General features: G+C 43.3%; 1 protein-coding gene across 1 annotated transcript; it reads right to left on the minus strand.

Annotated features, from left to right (window-relative positions):
* Positions 1–6,162: 6,162 nt before the first annotated feature.
* GABARAPL2 (GABA type A receptor associated protein like 2) lies at positions 6,163–19,093 on the minus strand. Its single transcript, XM_059667423.1, has 4 exons — positions 18,934–19,093; positions 18,566–18,621; positions 17,236–17,408; positions 6,163–6,774 (listed from the first exon to the last, which is right to left on the minus strand). Exons 1-4 carry the CDS (start codon positions 18,965–18,967, stop codon positions 6,684–6,686), a joined length of 354 nt encoding a protein of 117 aa, XP_059523406.1. The 5' UTR covers positions 18,968–19,093; the 3' UTR covers positions 6,163–6,683.
* Positions 19,094–19,900: the final 807 nt, after the last annotated feature.

The raw sequence follows: 19,900 nt of genomic DNA on the forward strand, positions 1-19,900 counted from the left end.
ATGACTGATTGCAGTAGGGGATGAGGGAGTATACGTAGAGGATGGCTCCCAGGTTACTGTATGGGCGACAGGATGGAATGTGGTACCATGTATCAGAAAAGGGGGCAGAGGAAGAGGAAATGGTCTTGCAGGGCAGGAGATACAGGCAGGGACAAAGCTGTTTCCAAGTTTAGGATTTCTGTGATATCATGGGATAAGGACCTAGAGTGGGCATTTGGAGGGACTCGGTTTGGGGCTCAGGAGAGAGAGGGGCTGGAGATAGAGATTTTGGAGTCTCTATTTATAGGAAGTCTTTGGGGACATGGATTAGAGTAAAATCATCTAGAGAGAATGTGTATAGAATGAAATGGGGACTCTGGATTGAACCCTAAGGTGGAGAAGCAGAGGAAAGCATGTGACCAGAGGCCCAGGGAAAACCAGGAGAAAGCTATCTTAGAGCTGTAAGGAGGGAGTAAAGTATAGAATATATTAAAAGAAAGAGAATCAAGGAAGGTAAGAACAAAGAACCTTATCATCCCCTGCTCCCCTATTGGCAGACAAGGTTATTTTTTGTAACCTCGGCAAATGCAGGGTCAGCGAAGTGGAAGCTAGCCTCCTTGGCTGAGCAGTAGAAGGGAAATGAGAAATGGAGGTACTGTGTGCTCTTTTGAGAAGGACCAATCTCTGTTCTCACTGTGTAACTTAAAAATAAAAAGTTATGAAATATTTCAGACACAATAGAAAAAATTAACACCCACCACGCAATTAACAGTAAACATTTTGCTATATTTGCTTCAGGTTTTTACTTTCCAAAGAAGTAAAACATGAATAGTTGTATTTAAAATCCCACATTTACCCCTCCATGCTACTATTCCCTTCCCTCCATTAGGTAACCTTCATCCTGAATTGCACGGTTTATAGTTCTATTACATAAATTTGCATCTGTAAGCAATACATATAATTGTTTTGGATGGCGTTAAACTTTATAGAAATGATATGCTGAATATATTTCTGCATCTTGCTTTTTTTCATTTATGTTGACATATGCAGCGTAAGGACATTCATCTTAACTACTGTATCGTATTCCTTTGTATGACTATGCTGCATACTGAGTCTCCATTCTCCTGTTAATGGACATTCTCCTATTAATGGACAGTTGGTTTCCAATTTTTTGCTCATTCAAACAAAGCTGCAGTGATCACTCTTATACATGGGTAGGGATATAATTAGGACATGGGTTATCTGGATCTCAACTTACCTGGATATTGACAAACTGCTCTCCAGTGTGATGGTACTGGTTTACCCTCACAGCAGCAGTTGAGAATTCCAGATGCTTCACATACTCCCTGACATTTTAGATGTCGAAACTTTTAATTTGGCCAATTTGATGAGTGTGAAATGATATCCCATAGTTTATTTTCCTTTGCATTTACACAGGGCCACCAACTGTATAGTGTAAGTTGTATCTTTTAGTGAAGAGTTTGTGCACTGCACAACTCTAGGGGGCGCAGTTCATGTTGTAGTGTTTGTGAAAGGCACACTGTAGAGTTGGTGCAATGTACAGCACATACAGTGGCCTTGAGTGAAGATTTTTGTGTTATCTTTTGCCCATTGTTCTCTTGGGTTGTCTTATTAATTGGAAGAGTTCTTTATTTATTCTGGATATTAATTCTTTTTTGGTTAATATCTGTTACATTTTCACCCAATCTGTGGTTTCCATTAATTTTGTTTATAGTACCTTTTTTATGTTCAAAAGTTAAAGATTTTTAATGTACTTAAATATATCAATCTTTTCCTTGATCTTCTATATTTTTGTATCTTGTCTAAGAAATCTCTCCTACTCCAAGGTCACAGATAGTCTAATTTTTAAAAATTTTATTTTGAGAGTTTGTTTATTAAAGCTGGGGACAGTGAAACGAGGAAGAGCTTAGGATAGAAGAAGCAACAGGAGAGAGCCTAGGTGGGCTCTCCAGAAACATTATGGGAAAGAAATGAGCCAAGACAGGGCTCTGTCAGTTCACTAGAGAGGCAGAGTAGAGGGAGCCTTGGAGACAGGTTCAGGCGGTTAGCCTCAGTCCAGCTGCCACTGCCATTGCTCCCTGGTTGCAAGTCTCATGAGAACCTTAGAGTTTAGGAGAAAGAAAAGTCACTCAAAAAGGAGATTTGACTTTGTAATAGTTTAAGCAATAAAACAATTAAAAAAAAAAAAGGAGATTTGAGTAGACTTGCCCCAGGAGGGCATGCCTTTCTAGATTTTTTTTTTTTTAAGTTTTGCTTTTCTTCATTTACATCTTTAATTCACCTTGAATTTATTTTAGGCATATATATTTTTTCATATATATAACTGATTGTAGAATCAAATCATGGATTAACTAGTTCATTTCCCTTTGATTTTCATGCCCCCACTATTATATTTTAAACATGTGTCTGTTTCTGTCTTGTTCTCTGGTTTATTTATCTCTTATGCCATATGGCACAGTCTTAATTACTGCAAATACAGGTCTCCCCAGCTCGCCTTAACATTTTTTGGTTATTCTTAGCCATTTGCTCTTCTAGATGGATTTTAGCATCATCAGATTCTTGCATTAAACTCAGATTAATCTGGGGGCAATATGCCTCTTTACAATATTGGTTGTTCTCATCCTTGAATGTGGTATATTAGTATATCCTTTCATTTAGGTCTTCTTTTATGTTCTTAAACAATGTCTTATTTTCTCCATGAAGGTCTTGCATGTCTTATATTAAATATTTTCCTACATGCTTATAGATTTTTCTATTAAGAATGAGACCTGCCGAAACCGGTTTGGCTCAGTGGATAGAGCGTCGGCCTGCAGACTGAAAGGTCCCGGGTTCGATTCCGGTCAAGGGCATGTACCTGGGTTGCGGGCACATCCCCGGTGGGAGATGTGCAGGAGGCAGCTGATCGGTGTTTCTCTCTCATCGATGTTTCTAACTCTCTATCTCTCTCCCTTCCTCTCTGTAAAAAATCAATAAAATATATTTAAAAAAAAAAAAAGAATGAGACCTATGGCCCTGGACTGGTAGCTCAGTTGGTTCGAGTATCATCCTGATATGCCAAAGTTTCAGGTTCAATCCCATCAGGGCACATTCAAGAATTAACCAATGAATGTGTAAATAAGTGGAACAACAAATTGATGTTTCTCTGTCTCTAAAATCAATTTTAAAAAAAACAAAGTAATGAGCCCTAGCCGGTATGGCTCAGTGGATAGAGCATTGGCCTGCGGACTGAAGGGTCCCAGGTTCGATTCCGGTCAAGGGCACATGCCCTGGCTGTGGGCTCAATCCCATGGGGAGTGTGCAAGAGGCAGCTGATGGATGATTCTCTTTCATCATTGATGTTTCTCTCTCTCTCTCTCTCTCTCTCTCTCTCTCTCTCTCCATCTTCCTTCCTCTCTGAAATCAATAAAAATATATTTTAAAAAATGAGATCTTTATTATTTTTCCCAATTGGTTACATCTGGTATGTAGAAATATCATCAGTGTTTGTTTAACTGATCTGGTACCCTGCAACCATGCTGAATTTTGTTCTAATTTTTTAGATTCTTTTGGATTTTTCTATGTAGACTATCACTGTCTGCATATAAGCACATTTAGTCTCCCTTTCTGATTTTTATGCTTCTCTCTTACTTTTCCTCTTTTATTGTATTGGTTTGATGTTAGAACCGTGTTCAGTAAAAGCAATGATTAACTTTTAACAGGTTTATGAGACATAATTCACATACCATAAACTTCATCCTTCAGACTTTAGTTTCTCTAAGTGTTAGCTTTGCTTTTCAACATCTTTATTACTTTTTTAATGTTTTTATTAATTTTTAGAAAGAGAGCAAGTGAGAGAGAGATCTAGAAACATCAATAAGAGAAACATCAATTGGCTGTATCCTGTACACCCCTCACTGGGGATGGAGCCCAAAACCCAGGCATGTGCTCCAACCAGGAGTCGAACCAGTAACCTTTTGGTTCCTGGGTTGATGCTCAACCACTGAGCACACAGGCCAGACTTTAGTTCCTGTTTTTAATGGGAATGCCTCTAAAGTTTTATAAGTAACCAACTGTAACAGTACCATTTGTATTCATTGACTAGTTTATCATACCCCTAATTTGTTATGCCACCTCTGACATGTTGGTTTTTTTAAAGTGGGTGGTTTGTTTGTTTTTTCATTTAGAGAGAAAAGGAGGAGAGAAAGGAAGGGAGAGAAAGAGGGAGAGAGTTGATTGCTCAATAAATGTTAACTATAAATCACTTTTGAAAGAAAAACAGTTAGCTTCAGTGACATTTGCATTTTGGTTTTCTTCCCTCTGTTTCTTCTCAGTTGAATTTGTGGGTTTGTGGTTGTGAAACAGAAACAGATCAAAAGGCCTTCGGAAAGCTATCCCCTCCCCCATGTCTGTTTAATCCTATTCTGTTCACATGGGTAAGAAGAGGGCACCATTCCCTGCCCACCAGTCCCTCCCCGAAAGCAGGGGGCTGTTTAGTTATTCAAGCAAGTCCAGAATCCTCCCAGGGACTGTTGACATTGTTCTCAGAAGAAATGCTCTTCCTCCTACTGGAGTGGCCAAGCCTATGGGGCCATCTTTGCCATAACATGGACGGAATCTGCCTGGGAATGAAGTCAACGTAGAGGAAAACAAAACCAAGAGATGGAGTTTTGACGTCATCATCTGATCTCTGGTTCAAGCTATGCCTGAAGTCAGTGAATCATCCTTGACAATTGAAATGATAAATTGCCTTTTTAGAGCTTAAGCCAGTTTGTTGGGTATTATGTCACTGCCAACAAGATTCCTTGTAACAGAATTGGTTCCTTCCCCTTCACCTGGCTCACTCAGAGGTTTCTTTTTTGTGTGTTTTTTTTTGTTGTTGTTTCAAAGGTCAGTTTCTGTTTCTAATTTGAAACTACCAGCAAAGAGGCCCACATATTTTATTGAATCGGGTGTGGGAAAGACCACAGGATGCTTATGACAAGAATGTTTCTACTAAACCAAAATAAAGCTTCATCAAGTATAAAACAAATAAAAAATAATAAACATGTTTCTTCTGATCCCAAGTGGGAAGCTGACATCAGTAGAGAGCTTTGATGGGTTGCTTATATAATCTGGTAAAGAAGCAGCTAAAGACCTTTGTTTCTTCCCTGGTAGAAATCTGATAGCCATTTTAACTACATGTTCTTAGATCACTGGGTGATACCTGTTTTCTTGAATGTTCTATGTAGAGCTCTAGCCTCCAACACAATCTGTCTAGGAAGATTTAGGAAGTAAGCAAGCATTTCCTATTAATAAATCATGAAACTCATGGACCAGGAAAAATCTAAATTTTCATTTTTTTGAAAAAAGGGATTAAGGAGCAGCACCTTAATAAGTGCAGGTACATATAAAGGCTATATGAATATAGTTATCATTCCAACACTGTATGTAACAGTAAAAGATTGCAAACAACCCAAATACCATTCATAGGGAACTACTTAAGTAATAATCATATACCCACACATTGCAATACTATTTGCTGTAAAAATGAATGAAAGGCTATGAACTGATATGGAAAGATCACCAGGATATATAGTTAAATGAAAAAAAGCAATATACATTAAGTATATAATGTGTTTTCTATAAGAAAAAAAAATAAGGATATATAGTCATATTTAATTGTAGTTCCAAAAATAAATACTAAAAAGAAACAAGAAGCCAGTAAAAGTAGTTTCCCATAGGCAGTAGACAGTGGTGGGAACTCTCAATGTATACCTTTTATAGAGGCTTGATATCTGAACCACCTGAACACATTAACCACTTAAAAAAGTCCCACCCTAGCTGGTTTGGCTCAGTGGATAGAGCGTTGGACTGCAGACTGGAAGGTCCTGGGTTCAATTCTGGTCAAGGGCACATGCTCGGGTTGTGGGCTTGATCCCCAGTAGGAGGCAGCCAATCAACAATACCTCTTTCATCATTGATATTTCTGTCCCTCTCTCCTCTCCCTTCCTCTCTGAAATCAATTATATATATATATATATATATATATTTTTTTTTAAGTCCCTTCTTATGACAGGCCACTGCTTCCTGTTCAAAGCTGTGCTGCCATGGTCCCACAAACCCTCCTCCTGGCCTGGCAGGTATAAGAGCTACTTGTCTGACTCATGTAAAAGATGGTGAATAAAGTACATGGTCACACTGCAATGCCTTTATAACAGGAAGTTTTATTGTTAATTATTTACCTTAATAGTTTCAGAAAGAGGAACAGATTAGCTCAGTCCAACATGATTGGCAGTTGGCAAAATCTAGTAAAGCAAGTGTTCTGATTGCTAAGGATTTAATTTGAATGCTTTTAATACTTAGCCATCTAACACTTCAAATATAGTCCAGAATAAAATGCATTGTCTCCCTCCCTTTCACTTTAATACCCCACCTACCTCACTTCAATATGGAAATATCTTCATTAAATATGATTCCTAGAGGAACAAGTTCTCTGGAGAGTATAGCCATGAGGACAGTGCACAAAAAGAAAAACTCAAAATAAAACTCTGTATGATAACTTACTAGTCTAAGGAAACAAAAACCTTCCAATATATTAAGAAATCAATCCAGTTACAAATGCACTAATAGTTCTATGTGAAGAGGTTCTGGTATAGTAACTGAAAATGGCCGGCTATTTACAAGATACACAAGCAGGTACAGTGCACCTCGCCCAGCATGGGCCCTCAGAAGCCAAACGTGTTCTCTCCACTGTAGGCCACATACAAGAATCCATCTTCATCTTTTTCCTTCTCGTAAAGTTGTCCCATAGTTAGGCTTGAAAGAGAAAAACAAAAAACAACATTGAAAATGTATACATAGGCTCTCCCCGCCCCTTTCAGCATCCATTAATTACTGAACTTTGTAAACGGGCATTAAAACATTACACACAGTTTTGCTGCACCAACTTTATATAAACTTTTACAGTACAATCCATGTTATTTTCTAGAGACAAACCAAAGGTTAATTTCTCAAGGTTCTTGCTGCCTGCTTTAGCAGTATTTAATGGAGAATCTTTCATATACATTTGTAATATTAGAAAAATAAACCAGATTGCAAATCCTTTTTTAAAAATATTTTTTTATTGATTTCAGAAAGGAAAGGAAGGGAGAGAGAGAGAGAGAGAGAGAAACACATCAATGATGACAGAGAATCATTGATCGGCAGCCTCCTACTGGGGATCGAGCCTACAACCTGGGCATGTGCCCTTGATGGGAATCGAACATGGGACCCTTCGGTCCACAGGCCAACACTCTATCCACTGAGCCAAACCAACGAGGGCCTAAATCCCCCTTTTTTTTTTTATGCTTAAACCATGTACCAAATTTGTGGTCCAAATCATGTAAAATAAGTTAAACTGCATTCTCTCTCTCTCTTTTTTTAAAAATATATTCCTTTTTTTGTGTGTGTGCCCTTGACCAGAATCAAACCCAGGACCCTTCAGTCCGCAGGCCGACGCTCTATCCACTGAGCCAAACCCGCCAGGGCTTTAATATATTTCTTTATTTATTTCAGAGAGGAAGGGAGAGGAAGAGAGAGATAGAAATATCAATGATGAGAGAGAATCATTGATCAGTTGCCTCCTGCATGCCCCCTACTGGGGATCGAGCCCTTAACTCAGGCATGTGCCCTTGGCCGGAATTGAACCCAGGACCCTTCAGTCCGCAGGCCGATCGATGCTCTATCCACTGAACCAAACCAGCTAGGGCTAATCTTCATTCTCTTAACCAATATAACTGTATTTCTGTAAACATAGTTATCTTGAAATAAAGTTTTTAAAAAGAAAAACAACATTAAAAATTGGGTTTGATTACTAAGTCTAAGTGTTGGGAGAAAGATTACTTATGGATAAGGAACTTAATACTTAAACTAGCTACTCTCTCCCACAACTTTGGTGGTAGATGGTTAAAAAGAAATTCAGGTATCATTAATGCTACATTCCTGTTGTAAAGAAGGTAAATGGAGCCACAAAAGATTAAGGTAAATTAGGCCTTTGGGAATCACAAGACTAGAATCAATTCTCCATTCTCCTGCTCCAAGGCAAAGCTATTTGCACTCACCTTTACACAAAGTAAATCCTTCAGAGGCCAGCTCTATCTAGCTCCTTAAGTGGGGCTGGCTGGTTAGTTCTGGTAAATACGTATACATTTAGAATGCTTTCTGAATGCCAAGGGCAAGGGGAAAAAACAAGCGAAATTAAGAGCCTATAAAGCCCATCCCTGTATGGCTGGAGGACCAAGGAAAGGAAGAGTACATGGAGCTTACTTCTGCTTCAGGCTCGTTTATTGAAGATTTCTAATTTGTAATTACAAGTGGGTTCATTCTTGTGGAAGCTCCTCCACCAAAAACCCTGTGCTCCACAGACTTGTGTCAGCATCATCAAAGAGAAGTTACTTTCCTCACATGCAATGCAAACATCTCTCAGATTGTATCTGGAATCCAAAGAAGCCCTGCCTGGCCTTCCTAAGGACCCTCCAGAAATAGATACTGCTCAAACTAAATATGTAGGTGGGAAAGCTGGCCTTCCCTAAGCCATGAATTGGACTGCACTACCACCTCCAGGGTAAGACTTGTAACACCCAGAACCCTGGGTGAGCTCTGGCCACATGACTGTACTATTGGGAGCAGGAGTCAAAGAAATATGCTAAACATCAGTGCAACCATGAGTGGTGAGGTCAACCAGAACCAGCTGGAGACATCAGAGGTCACCAGCCTGGCCAGGTCACAATAGATGCTAAATGCAGGATTCAGTAAAACAAGGTCCACTGGGGTAGGTGATGAGAGGTCCAGGGCCTCAAGCTGGTGAAGCAATGACTGCCCACTCCGCTGCTGTGCTCCTGGTGGGCTGTGTGGGACTTCCATGTAAACAGGGACATGGTCTCCATTTATTAAGGGGAGATTTCTTCCTTTTTTATTCTTCCTACCTGTTTTCAAGCTCAGCCCATTTGGCTGTGTGGGTAGATGAGAACTATTAAGTAACAAAGTGGGGGTGGATGAGTATGAATACAAAATGGTCTGTCATCAGCCTCTTGTGCAATGAAACAGTGCTCCTTTTGAGGATCTCTTAACCTGGAATTTGTAAAATAAGGACTTCCTGGAACAGCATGGTCTGCTAGAAATTTCTGCTATGACAAAAATGTCATATACTTTTACTGTCCAATACAGTAGTCACTAACTACATTTAGCATTTGAAATGTGGCTCATCTGAATTGGAATATGCTGCCCTGACCGGGTAGCTCGGTTGGTTAAGAGCGCTATCCCAATATGCCAAGATTGCAGGTTCAATTCCCAATCAGGGCACATACAAGAATCTACAAATGAATACATAAATAAATGGAACAACAAATTGATGCCTTTCTTTCTCTTTCCCACCCCCCTACCCCTCTCTCTAAAATCAATCCAAAGATCCCTTTGAATTGGGATGTGCTGTAAGTATAAAATATACACAAGATTTCAAAGACTTAGTATGAAGAAAAAAAAGGATGTAAAGTATCTCAATTTTGGTTACATGTTGAAATGATGATATTATGTATATACTGGAAAAATAAAATATATTATTAATATTAATGTCACATGTTTCTTTTTCTTTTTTTTAAAATATATTTTATTGATTTTTTACAGAGAGGAAGGGAGAGAGACAGAGAGTTAGAAACATCGATGAGAGAGAAACATCGATCAGCTGCCTCCCGCACATCTCCCACCGGGGATGTGCCCGCAATCGAGGTGCATGCCCTTGACCGGAATCGAACCTGGGACCTCTCAGTCCACAGGCCGACGCTCTATTCACTGAGCCAAACCGGTTTCGGCTCTTTTTCCTTCTTAATGTGACTATTAGAAAATTGAAAATTACAAATGTAGTTCTCATGCCATTCCTATTGACAATACTGCCCTGGAACATGTGAGGACTTGGGGAACAGTGGATAGAGGGAGGAACCCCTGCTCACGAGAACATCTGGAGTGGTGGGTCTCAACCTTGGCTGCACATCAGAAACAATGGGGAGCTTTAAAAACATCTCCACACATAAGCCCCACCCAGGTCAATTATATCTGAACCGCTGGAGGTGTAGGACCCAGGCATCGGTACATCAGCATGTTTTAAAATGCCAACGATGATTCCATGTGCATCCAAGGTTGAGAACCAGTCCCTGTGCCAAAAGGAGATAGCTGTTTGTCCTTTTTTTCTTCTCTTTTTGAGATGCTTATCTTGAAGAGCCATGTGATCAGGAAGCCAAGTGACACGGCAGGAAGTAAAGCAAGGAGCCAGCAACTAGCAAAGGTGTTGAACAAGTAGCTGAGTCTCTCAAGACTTTTACCCTGGTGGTTGGGAATGCCCTCAAAGAGATTTCTCTGAGATTTCTCGGAATAAGGCTGAGGGGAAAACAGCTACAGCTATTGCCACAATTCCCTTTGCCCCATTTGGTCCAAGTGTCCAGGATGACCTTGATGAGACCTGTCCCTACCATCTCCCCACTACTATTACCACAGTGTTTAGACACAGAGGTAACAGACATTGTGTGGAATTCAAAGGCAGCCACCCCTTGGTGTCTGTGTTGTTTGCTTCCATCTGACAGACTAAGTTCTGCTCTTACTCTGTGTGTGCTGTCTGACATACTGGAACCACTATTGTCTAAGGCAGGCTCTGAGACTCTGAGATGGGGATAATCATGGGGCTTTCTGTCTTTAGATTCCATTGTCTTTTAAGTGAAATGTGTTTTTTTTAATTTGCTTAAGCAGTGCCCTAGCAGTTACAGAGGCTAATCATAAAAATCCTACCTATAAAAGCAAACCCGTGCCAAGCACTATTCTAAGTATGTTACATGCATTAACTCTATCCTCTCAACAACCTTATGAGGCAGGTAATATCCTAATCCATAGTTCATAGATAAAAGTGAGGCGGAGAGGTTAAATAATTTACCCCAGGTCATAAAGCCAGGAGACATTCTTACCACCAAGCTTTGCTGCCTCCAAGTGGATACACAGCTAGATCCAATGCCCCAATGTCAGCATCCCTGTACCTTCTACAGAGGTCTTCCTTAACACAGTGCTTCTCACACAAACATGCATACAAAATCACCAGGTCAGGGTGAGGCCTTGTGACTCTGTATTTCTAACAAGTTCCCAGGTAAGGCTACTGCAGCCAGCCTCTGCATCACACACTGAGTAGCCAGGTCTTAGCGGTCTCTCCTGCAGATCCTGTAATTTGACAAGGAGATGGCTATGCATAATGACTTTAAGAGCCCTCTCACTGTTCTCCTATTCTGTCACGTAGCCTTGTGTGGAAACTTTATTTAGTTGCAGTAGCAATGTATCACTGTATCCTTACACTCAGGGTACCCATTGGGTAGGAACTTGAAAACTGACAATGCTCAATGCTAGGAGCTAAACCCTCCATTCAGCAGCCTGTGACTGAATGCCTTATTTCGAGGCTTCTCTGGGTACCATGAAAGAAGACTGCCATATCTGTACAGTATGATTTGTAAACAGACGTGTAGTACCAGGCCACACACAGTCAGAGTAACTTGGCCTGGAGCCAAAAAGAACTGGGCCGCAAATCTAGTTTCTTAAAAAATGTTTTTATGTCCCATTAAAAGAATAGTCAAATGGAAGTGCAAGATGCAAAACGTGACCCTAGTCAGCAGGCAGCCTATTGCAGAAGGCCGCTGTGTCAGTTAAGACCAGTTCCATGAGCCTCCAAGATGAACTTCCCTCTAAGAACTCGCAGAGGCCATGACACGGCATTGAGCAGCCCACTGCTGGAGCGCCTGGGGATCCTGAAGCACAGAGGCAGCTCTGATGTGCGTGTCTGGCTAAACTGCACAGGCTTGCTGGATGGCCTGACAATTCACAAACAGCACTACAAAGCCAAGGCTTCCTGCCCAAGCTACTGGTTGCAGAAGACACCCAAAGGTGGCTTACAGTCTATCAAGTATTACCTGCTTTCCTCCGAGAAGGATGCTGCTGAGGACAAGGGGGACTGCCACCTTCCAAGCTCGGAGTCTGATGCGGAAAGACTGGAAAAACCAATTGGCAGACCCAAGACATGGAGCCAATCTAAGGTGTGGTGGGACCCTGAAGTACTGAATGGAATGAACCTAAATTATCCCCTAAAACCTTGTCTCCCACTGCTCCATTCAGGGTCACAGATCCAAACAAACTAACCAATAGCCTTTTAGAAGAATCCATATCCAGGAATGGCCACGCTGCTTTAAACTATTTAAATAAACTATATAAATAGTTTAGCTTTAAACTATTCAACAGCTTATAAATCAGGAGGTTGACCTAGAATTGTGTGGATGCCCTTTCCCTACAGAACCCCCCTTGTCCACCAACCAAGGTCATGTATACTGTGAGATCTAGCCTGACTCAAGAATTAGCTAACTGATAGGCACACCTGGCCACCCATCTGCTTCAAAGCACACATGCTTCCATTGGACCTGGATTTATCTCTTTTCCAGCAGGGGTATAGAGAGATGGGGTGAGGTGGGAGGACAATGGCTACTGCTGTGGATCCTGGAAAGACACTGACCTCAAAGTCAAAGTTAATATGACCCTGAGAGTTCCCCAAACATAAAAATTCTGAAACATAAAAGTTAATTTCTGCTTATTCCTTTTATCAGATTTTTCTCTCATATAAATAAGCCTTGTTCAGTGGCTGAAATAAACCCCATTATTGAAGAGTTATTTACCCAGAAATGATCAAAAGTGCTTGATTTAAGCACATTTCTAAATAAAATTTGAATGGACTATACAACAACACAACTTCCTTTTACTTAGTACCTCTTTTTTAAAAAAATATTTTTTTGATTTTAGAGATGAAGGGAGAGGAAGCGAGATAGAAACATCTGTGATGAGAGAGAATCATTGATCAACTGCCTCCTGCACGCCCTCCACTGGGGATTGAGCTCAAAACCCAGGCATGTGTCCTTGACCAGAATTGAACCCGGGACCCTTCAGTCTGAAGACTGACACTCTATCCACTGAACCAAACCAGCTAAGGCCTTAGTACCTCTTTTAAGATCTAGAACCAACTCAACACGATTAATCTTAAACAGTACAGGCTTACCAATGTAATATTTCCAAATTATCACATCTTAGAGATATTTTATTTAATAATATACTCCTGTTCCTATTTAAAACATAGATGAACAAAACTCTTATCTGTGTTCTAAACAAAAGGCCAAAAGGTAGGCACCACTGCCAGGTCAGGGTTCCCCTACAATGCCACAACTGAGAATCTGTACACTGACATGCTTTCTCAGGTCCTATCTGTACCAACCCATAGTTCTCTTTTGGTTTTTAGCCTGATCCTGGATGCAGGCACCTAGGTAGAGAACTCAACTTTCCAATATTAAATGTGAGAAGGCAGTTGTGATCCCCCTTTTTAAAAAACAGAACTCAGAAAGAATTTAGGAAGTAAAACTCTTAGGGACTTGCCTGTGTCTATTTCCAGAATCAACATCTATATATATAAAAGCCTAAGCGACCAAATGACCAGTCAAGTGATTGCTATGATGCACACTGACCACCAGGGGGCAGATGCTCAATGCAGGAGTTGCCCCCTGGTGTTCAGTGTGCTCCCACAGCCAACTTCCTGCGGTCCCTCCCCCAGGCCAGCCGCCCCCCCACCACCACCACCATTGGCCCCATCACTGGCCAGGCCGAGGGACCCCACCAGTGCGGGCTTCTAGTTTAATACTAACCACTGTAAACAATAATCACAACATTCTATATGGTGATCGCCTGTGTTCAGAACACTGCCAAAGTCCTGCTCCAAGGCAGGTATAATGGAAGTCACTATCGCTCAGCCTCAGCATAAGTGATCCTAGTGCAGACCTTGCTGGATGGGGGAGGGCTCTGTAGGGTTGGATTCATCCTTTCTTGACTCATTTCCCCAGCATCTATGAAGCAGCAAACACTGGCTACAAGTTAAGAGAGGCTCTGGGCTTCCCTGAGGAGTCTGGAAAGAGCTGAGAAAAAGGTTGCTAACCTGCCTTGGGTAAGGAGAGAGAGAAGTTGACTCACACACCAGCTTTAGGAGGGCAACCCTGAGGCAATTTTGTTTGTGCTATTAGGTGATTAGCATCTGCATAAAGCCCCATGATGTCACTTGTTTGTAAACAAATGTGTTTTTAAGAATAACCCCCCTCCCCCAAACAAACAAATCCCTGCTGCTTTAAGTGTGGAGCAAGAAGTCATTAAGTGGGGCAAAGGCACTAGGGGCATGGGCAAAGGGGCCCTCATTAGTGACTCAAATCCTGACTTGGATCACTAGTATAAATCTGCTTTAGGGTAGAGTCTTACCAGGTTGGAAAGGCAAATGAGAATTGGAGAGAAAATGGCTCTGAAGCAGCCTCTGCTTGCCTAAGAATCACTTTTCATTTCTAATTCTATTTATATCTCAGGGACAATGGGGGGGAGGGGGAGTAATTGCTAAAAATTTGCAGCCATTTTAATTGTGAGATTAACGTGGAGTAATCTTACTGGCCTCGGAAGCCTGCTTCATTTCCTTTTAAATATCAGAGGATCAGAATTCAAGGAAATAAACCCAATGCCATAGGTAACAGTGACCTACTTCCTCCCACTAAGAAGCCACCTCCAGGAAGGAAGAAACAGTCTCAAAGGCTTGCAGAAGTTGCAGGTAATACGAATGAAGATTTACCTTCCCTACCACCTTAGGGAAGCCGAGTGACCACACATGGGTGGGGCTCCCTCCCCTGGTGAACAGTGGGCCCAGCTCCACACTGCCCAGAGGCCTAAGAAGGAAGGCTAGAAGAGTCCAACTCTGGCTTGACACCCCTGGCAAAACCACAGCTCCCTGAGCAACAGCTATAGCAGACCAACAGCACCCAGAAGGCAGGACATAGGCCTGTGGATGAAAAAGAGATTCTATGGAAAGTAACCTCACAGGATGATCTGATCACACTTTTTAAAATATATATATTTTTATTGATTTTTTACAGAGAGGGAGAGGGATAGTTAGAAACATTGATGAGAAACATCGATCAGATGCCTCCTGCACGCCCCCTACTGGGGTTCGAGTCCGCAACCCAGGCATGCACCCTGACCAGGAATGGAACCCAGGACCCTTCAGTCCACGGCCCGAGGCTCTATCCACTGAGCCAAACCGATCAGGACTGATCACACTTTTTTTTTTTAAATGTGGTTTTATTTCTTTTAGAGAGAGAGGAAGGGAGAGGGAGAAACATCAATGAGAGAGAAACATCCATTGACTGTATCCTGCACGCCCCCTACTGGGGATTGAACCCACAACCGAGGGATGTGCCCTGACCAGGAATTGAACCAGAAACCTCTAGATCAGCCGTGGGCAAACTACGGCCCCCGGGCCAGATCCGGCCCGTTTGAAATGAATAAAACTAAAAAAAAAAAAAAAAAAAGACCGTACCCTTTTATGTAATGATGTTTACTTTGAATTTATATTAGTTCACACAAACACTCCATCCATGCTTTTGTTCCGGCCCTCCGGTCCAGTTTCAGAACCCATTGTGGCCCTTGAGTCAAAAAGTTTGCCCACCCCTGTTCTAGATGCATGAGACAACATTCAACCGAGGCACACAGGCCACGTCTGATCATAAATTGTTAACGAGCAGGTCATGATGGCTAGTCACATCCCAAGCATATAACTTTTTTAGTTAAAGATTCATCTTTGCCTTAAGCAAACCCTGTCCCATTGTTCTTGTGCATCTAGGTTAATATACCTTTGAAATAAGTGTAACCCCATTCTCAAGAAAGCACAAAATCTTAACTATCCTGTAATCCAATCCGCACCTTGCTTTCTCCTACCTGCATGTAATCTTCATTATGTGACTTCCTTAATTTCAAATGCATAAAAGAAACGAAAAACTGTCACTCTCCCAAGGATTTGTGATCTTGTTTCCCAACAACTGTGTCATCTGTTTGGGCTCAAATAAACTTACAAAAATTCTCTACATGTTTGGGCATTTCTTATGTTGACAAACCTTAGGGAAGAACCTTCCATTTCTTCCCTATCCTGCTTCTCTGCATAACACCAGGAAGGGGAGGTGATGGAGATTAGGAAAGAGCAAATTAGACCAAAACATAGCATTTCTGCTTTTTGGTTTTTAAGACAAAAAAATAGAGCTTTTTACCTTTTGTGGGAAGAGGATTAGAATATGGCCTAGGCCTCTTCTAGAGCTTTCAAGGATTTTCAAAAGGAATATATTTTTTTGGCCACACTGGGCTAGGTCCCAGGGCTTCTGAAAGCCTTAGCTTCTACAAGTACTACTTTAGAAGGGGGAGAGGGGGAGCGCAACAAATTAAACTTAGTTTGGGTCACAAAGATGAGATGCAGCCAGGAACTCACACTCAGGAGACAGGGGCCAGCATCTGGCACCGGGCCTAGAAGTATTCAATCAGTAACAAGAAAGGACTGACCAGGGACTTAGACTGAGCCAGTCCATTTTCCCCTATCCACAGGCAGACTCTGACAGCGAGAACAGGTGCACTAAGGGAGGCTTATCTGTAGAGAGACCTCAGAGCCCTTTGCTGGACGGCAGCCATTTTAGCGAATTAAAGATCAGGTGCAGCGAGAGACTCTCACAGTTGCAGAGTTGACTGAACGTGGAGCAAGCACGCAGGGCGATTAACTAAAGCTGAGCCTCAGCAAGGCCAAGCTTCTGGTGGAGAATGACAGGACTTATTTCATGAACCATTTGGAGAAAATTATTTCAGGCTTCAGTTCTGCTGGTGACTTAAGCCTAAGAGTCCTCAGCTGTTTTAGAGGATTCTTGGGGGTTGAGACTAAATTTCTTCATTAAAAAAAAAGTCCAGCCCTGGCCGGTTTGGCTCAGTGGATGGAGCATCAGCCTGCGGACTGAGGGGTTCCGGGTTCGATTCCGGTCAGGGGCATGTACCTTGGTTGCGGGCACATCCCCAGTAGGGAGTGTGCAGGAGGCAGCTGATTGATGTTTCTCTCTCATCGATGTTTCTAAGTCTCTTTCCCTCTCCCTCTCCCTTCCTCTCTGTAAAAAATCAATAAAATATATTAATAATTTTTTTAAAAGTCCAGGTCTTGTTCTATTTTCTTAACCTAAAGTGCACTCTCATGTATTGCAGCCCATATTTTTCTTGAGCTACTGATATCAGGAAGTACAAAAATCCAGATTTCTAGTTAGGACATCTAAGAGTTTTCAGACCTCCAAAATTTTTGAGTTCTGTAAGCAGCCAAGCAGATGGCCAATACCAGTAAACATCCCTTACCTGGACTGTGGGACTGTCTTATCCACAAACAGGAAGATTGCCTTTTCAGAAGGAAGCTGGATCCTTTTCCTGATGATCCACATGAACTGAGCCACGGTGATGTCAGATGGAACCAGATACTTCCGTTTGTCAATGTCAACAATCTGAGAGCCTGAGACTTTTTCCACGATCACCTGGGAAAGCAAAGAGAGGTCAGGCCTGGATTTATCATGTGAGGCTCTGGCCTTGCATTGTCAGCGAGCTCATGAATAATAGTGTGTGGGCAAGGAGGTGGGTGGGGAACTGCATCACATAAAGAAATATGCCCCTGGCTTAATAAACCACACATAGTGGAGGTTAAAAACCGATATAAATATGTTAGAAGGGAACAGTAAGTGCTTCTGTGGTCGATTATTACATTTCTCATCTCTGATCTCTGCATAAGAGTACAGCTTTTAATACAAAGCTTTTCAACGTGTTGTCTGGGCAGACCCAAGAATATCTGGTGGGAGTTTCATTTACAGCCTATTATTCCAGCACCCCAGTATGGATCTGCCTTCACACTGCAGGGGAATCAAGATCCCAGGAACACAGGAAATGAAAAAGGATGGACTAATGGGAACGATTGGCAATCCCAGCCAGCCAGGAACCACGCTGTTCATGCGGCCTGTTGCTTTTCTCTGAACTGGGTTTCAAATATGTCCCTCCTGCCCCATCTCCTAAGGAAGGGACCACAAGCAATGAGCTACAATAACAGCCTGCTGTCCTTCAAAAATCAATAGGGATTGCAGAAACCATCTCCCCTACGATGGAAGACATATAGCATCATATTTATTATAGATGAAGGGAAAACCAAGGGAGAAGGCGTTTTCAGCGGCTTCTCAGAATTTTTTTTTGGTCAGGAAAGGATGACAGGGCGGGGGTGAGAAAAGGAAGCTATTAGTCAGGTAAACATGGGGGCTCAAAGTTAAAGATGAGACTGTCGTCCTGAGACTAAAGTACCACTTCCAAGACCAAAGTGACAGGCTCCCTCCACCACCGTTCCCCAAAGTGGCAGTGACCTGTTGCCCTGTCCTAGAATATCGTTCCTTATATAATTGGCCAGGGAGCCCAGAGACTGCAGGCAGCTCACTGGCCTAGATCGGGAGATTCAGCACTGAAGCACCCTAAACAGCGCCAGCCCCAGCCCCTCAAGTCCAGGTCTCGGATGACCCCCAACCCCGTCTGTCCAGTCGGCTACTGTAACCGGGGCTGGAACCTCAAGTTGTCAACTCTTAAATGGTTCGGGCCCCATCACGAGTCCTAGAAGACAGAGGTGACAGTGAGGTGAAGGGGCGGGGAGTCCACTCACCGGAACCCGGTCGGGATATTTCGCTCGGATCTTCGCGGATTCCACGCATCTGTGTTCTGGGGGAGAAACACCAGGATGACTGTCGCGCCTGCCTGCCGGTCCCCAGGCCCCCAACCTTCCTCCCCCGCGACCTACGCACGCCCTGGGCCCTGGTTCCGGCGTGCCCGAGGCCTCGGTCTCCTGATTCCGAGAGGTCCTCCCGAAGGCGGCACGGGGTCTGTGGGCCGATCGGGGGACCGGGACCTCGGAGACGCCAGCCCAAAGAGCTGCAACCGCCCTGCCCGGCCCAGCCCAGGGCGGCCCGAGTGGGGGAGGGGGCCCACCCGCCGCGCCGGCCCCCACGGCCCGGCCAGTGTCCGGATTCTTACCCAGCGAGTGGTCCTCCTTAAACATCCACTTCATGGCGGCGGCGGGGAAGGGACGCAGCCGGCTCTCGGAGCCGCGGAGCTCAGAGCACCAACCACAACAACAACGACAGCGGCGGCGGCGGCGGTGACTACACGACAGGCGGGACTTCCGGCTGCCGGAGCCTAGCAACCGGCCGGGGGCGGGGCTTCCGGCGCAGCTGGTCTGGTGGCGGCTCCAAGGGGTGGGGCCGCACGCCAGGGGCGGGGCAGGGGAGGGCGCCGCGGGGTGTCAGCTCGGGAGTGGAGTTGATGACGTGGGAGTCAGGGGCGTCCGTGAGGGACACTGGCGACGTGGGAGGGGATACCCGGGAATGGGTAATAGGAGTCGGGTCTCGGTGACGTTGCTAAGGGGAAGGAGAGGGTGAGGGTCTGGCTGGTCGGATAGGGCTCTTACAGAGGGAAGTCTGACTGGGGCCTCAGTGACAAAGAGGGGTATTTTTTTGGGGGGGGAGGGGGGTATGGATGACAGAAAAGGAGTCTCTGGTGGTTAGTGATGGCGGGAGGGGGGTTCTGTTGGGCATTGACGGTTTGGGAAGTACTATGTGGAGTAACAGGTTGGGGGCTCCATAGAGTTCAGTATTAAGAGGAGCCATAACAGGTTGGCTTGGACCTAGAAATTCAATTTAAACAAATCCAGTTTCTTTCCTTTATTCATGAATATGTGTTTGAATAAATATTTAAGAAGCGTTATCAGAAATGTGCATTCGAGGACTGTAACATTACACCGATCACAGAGAGACCCCTTAACCTTAACAAGCAGAGGAGTTAGAGGTGACCATCAGACTCGGAGAATTCCCCTGCTAGCTGATCATGAGATGGGCTTCTTTGGTCATCAGTGTGAGATGCAGCAATCGCAGCATAAACTCTGTGTGTGTGTGTCATCTGCCTGAGCCTTCAGGATTTCCAGTGATGTCATCAGGGCTCTCGA

Source organism: Myotis daubentonii, chromosome 15 (genome assembly GCF_963259705.1).
Source record: "Myotis daubentonii chromosome 15, mMyoDau2.1, whole genome shotgun sequence".
NCBI lineage: Eukaryota > Metazoa > Chordata > Mammalia > Chiroptera > Vespertilionidae > Myotis > Myotis daubentonii.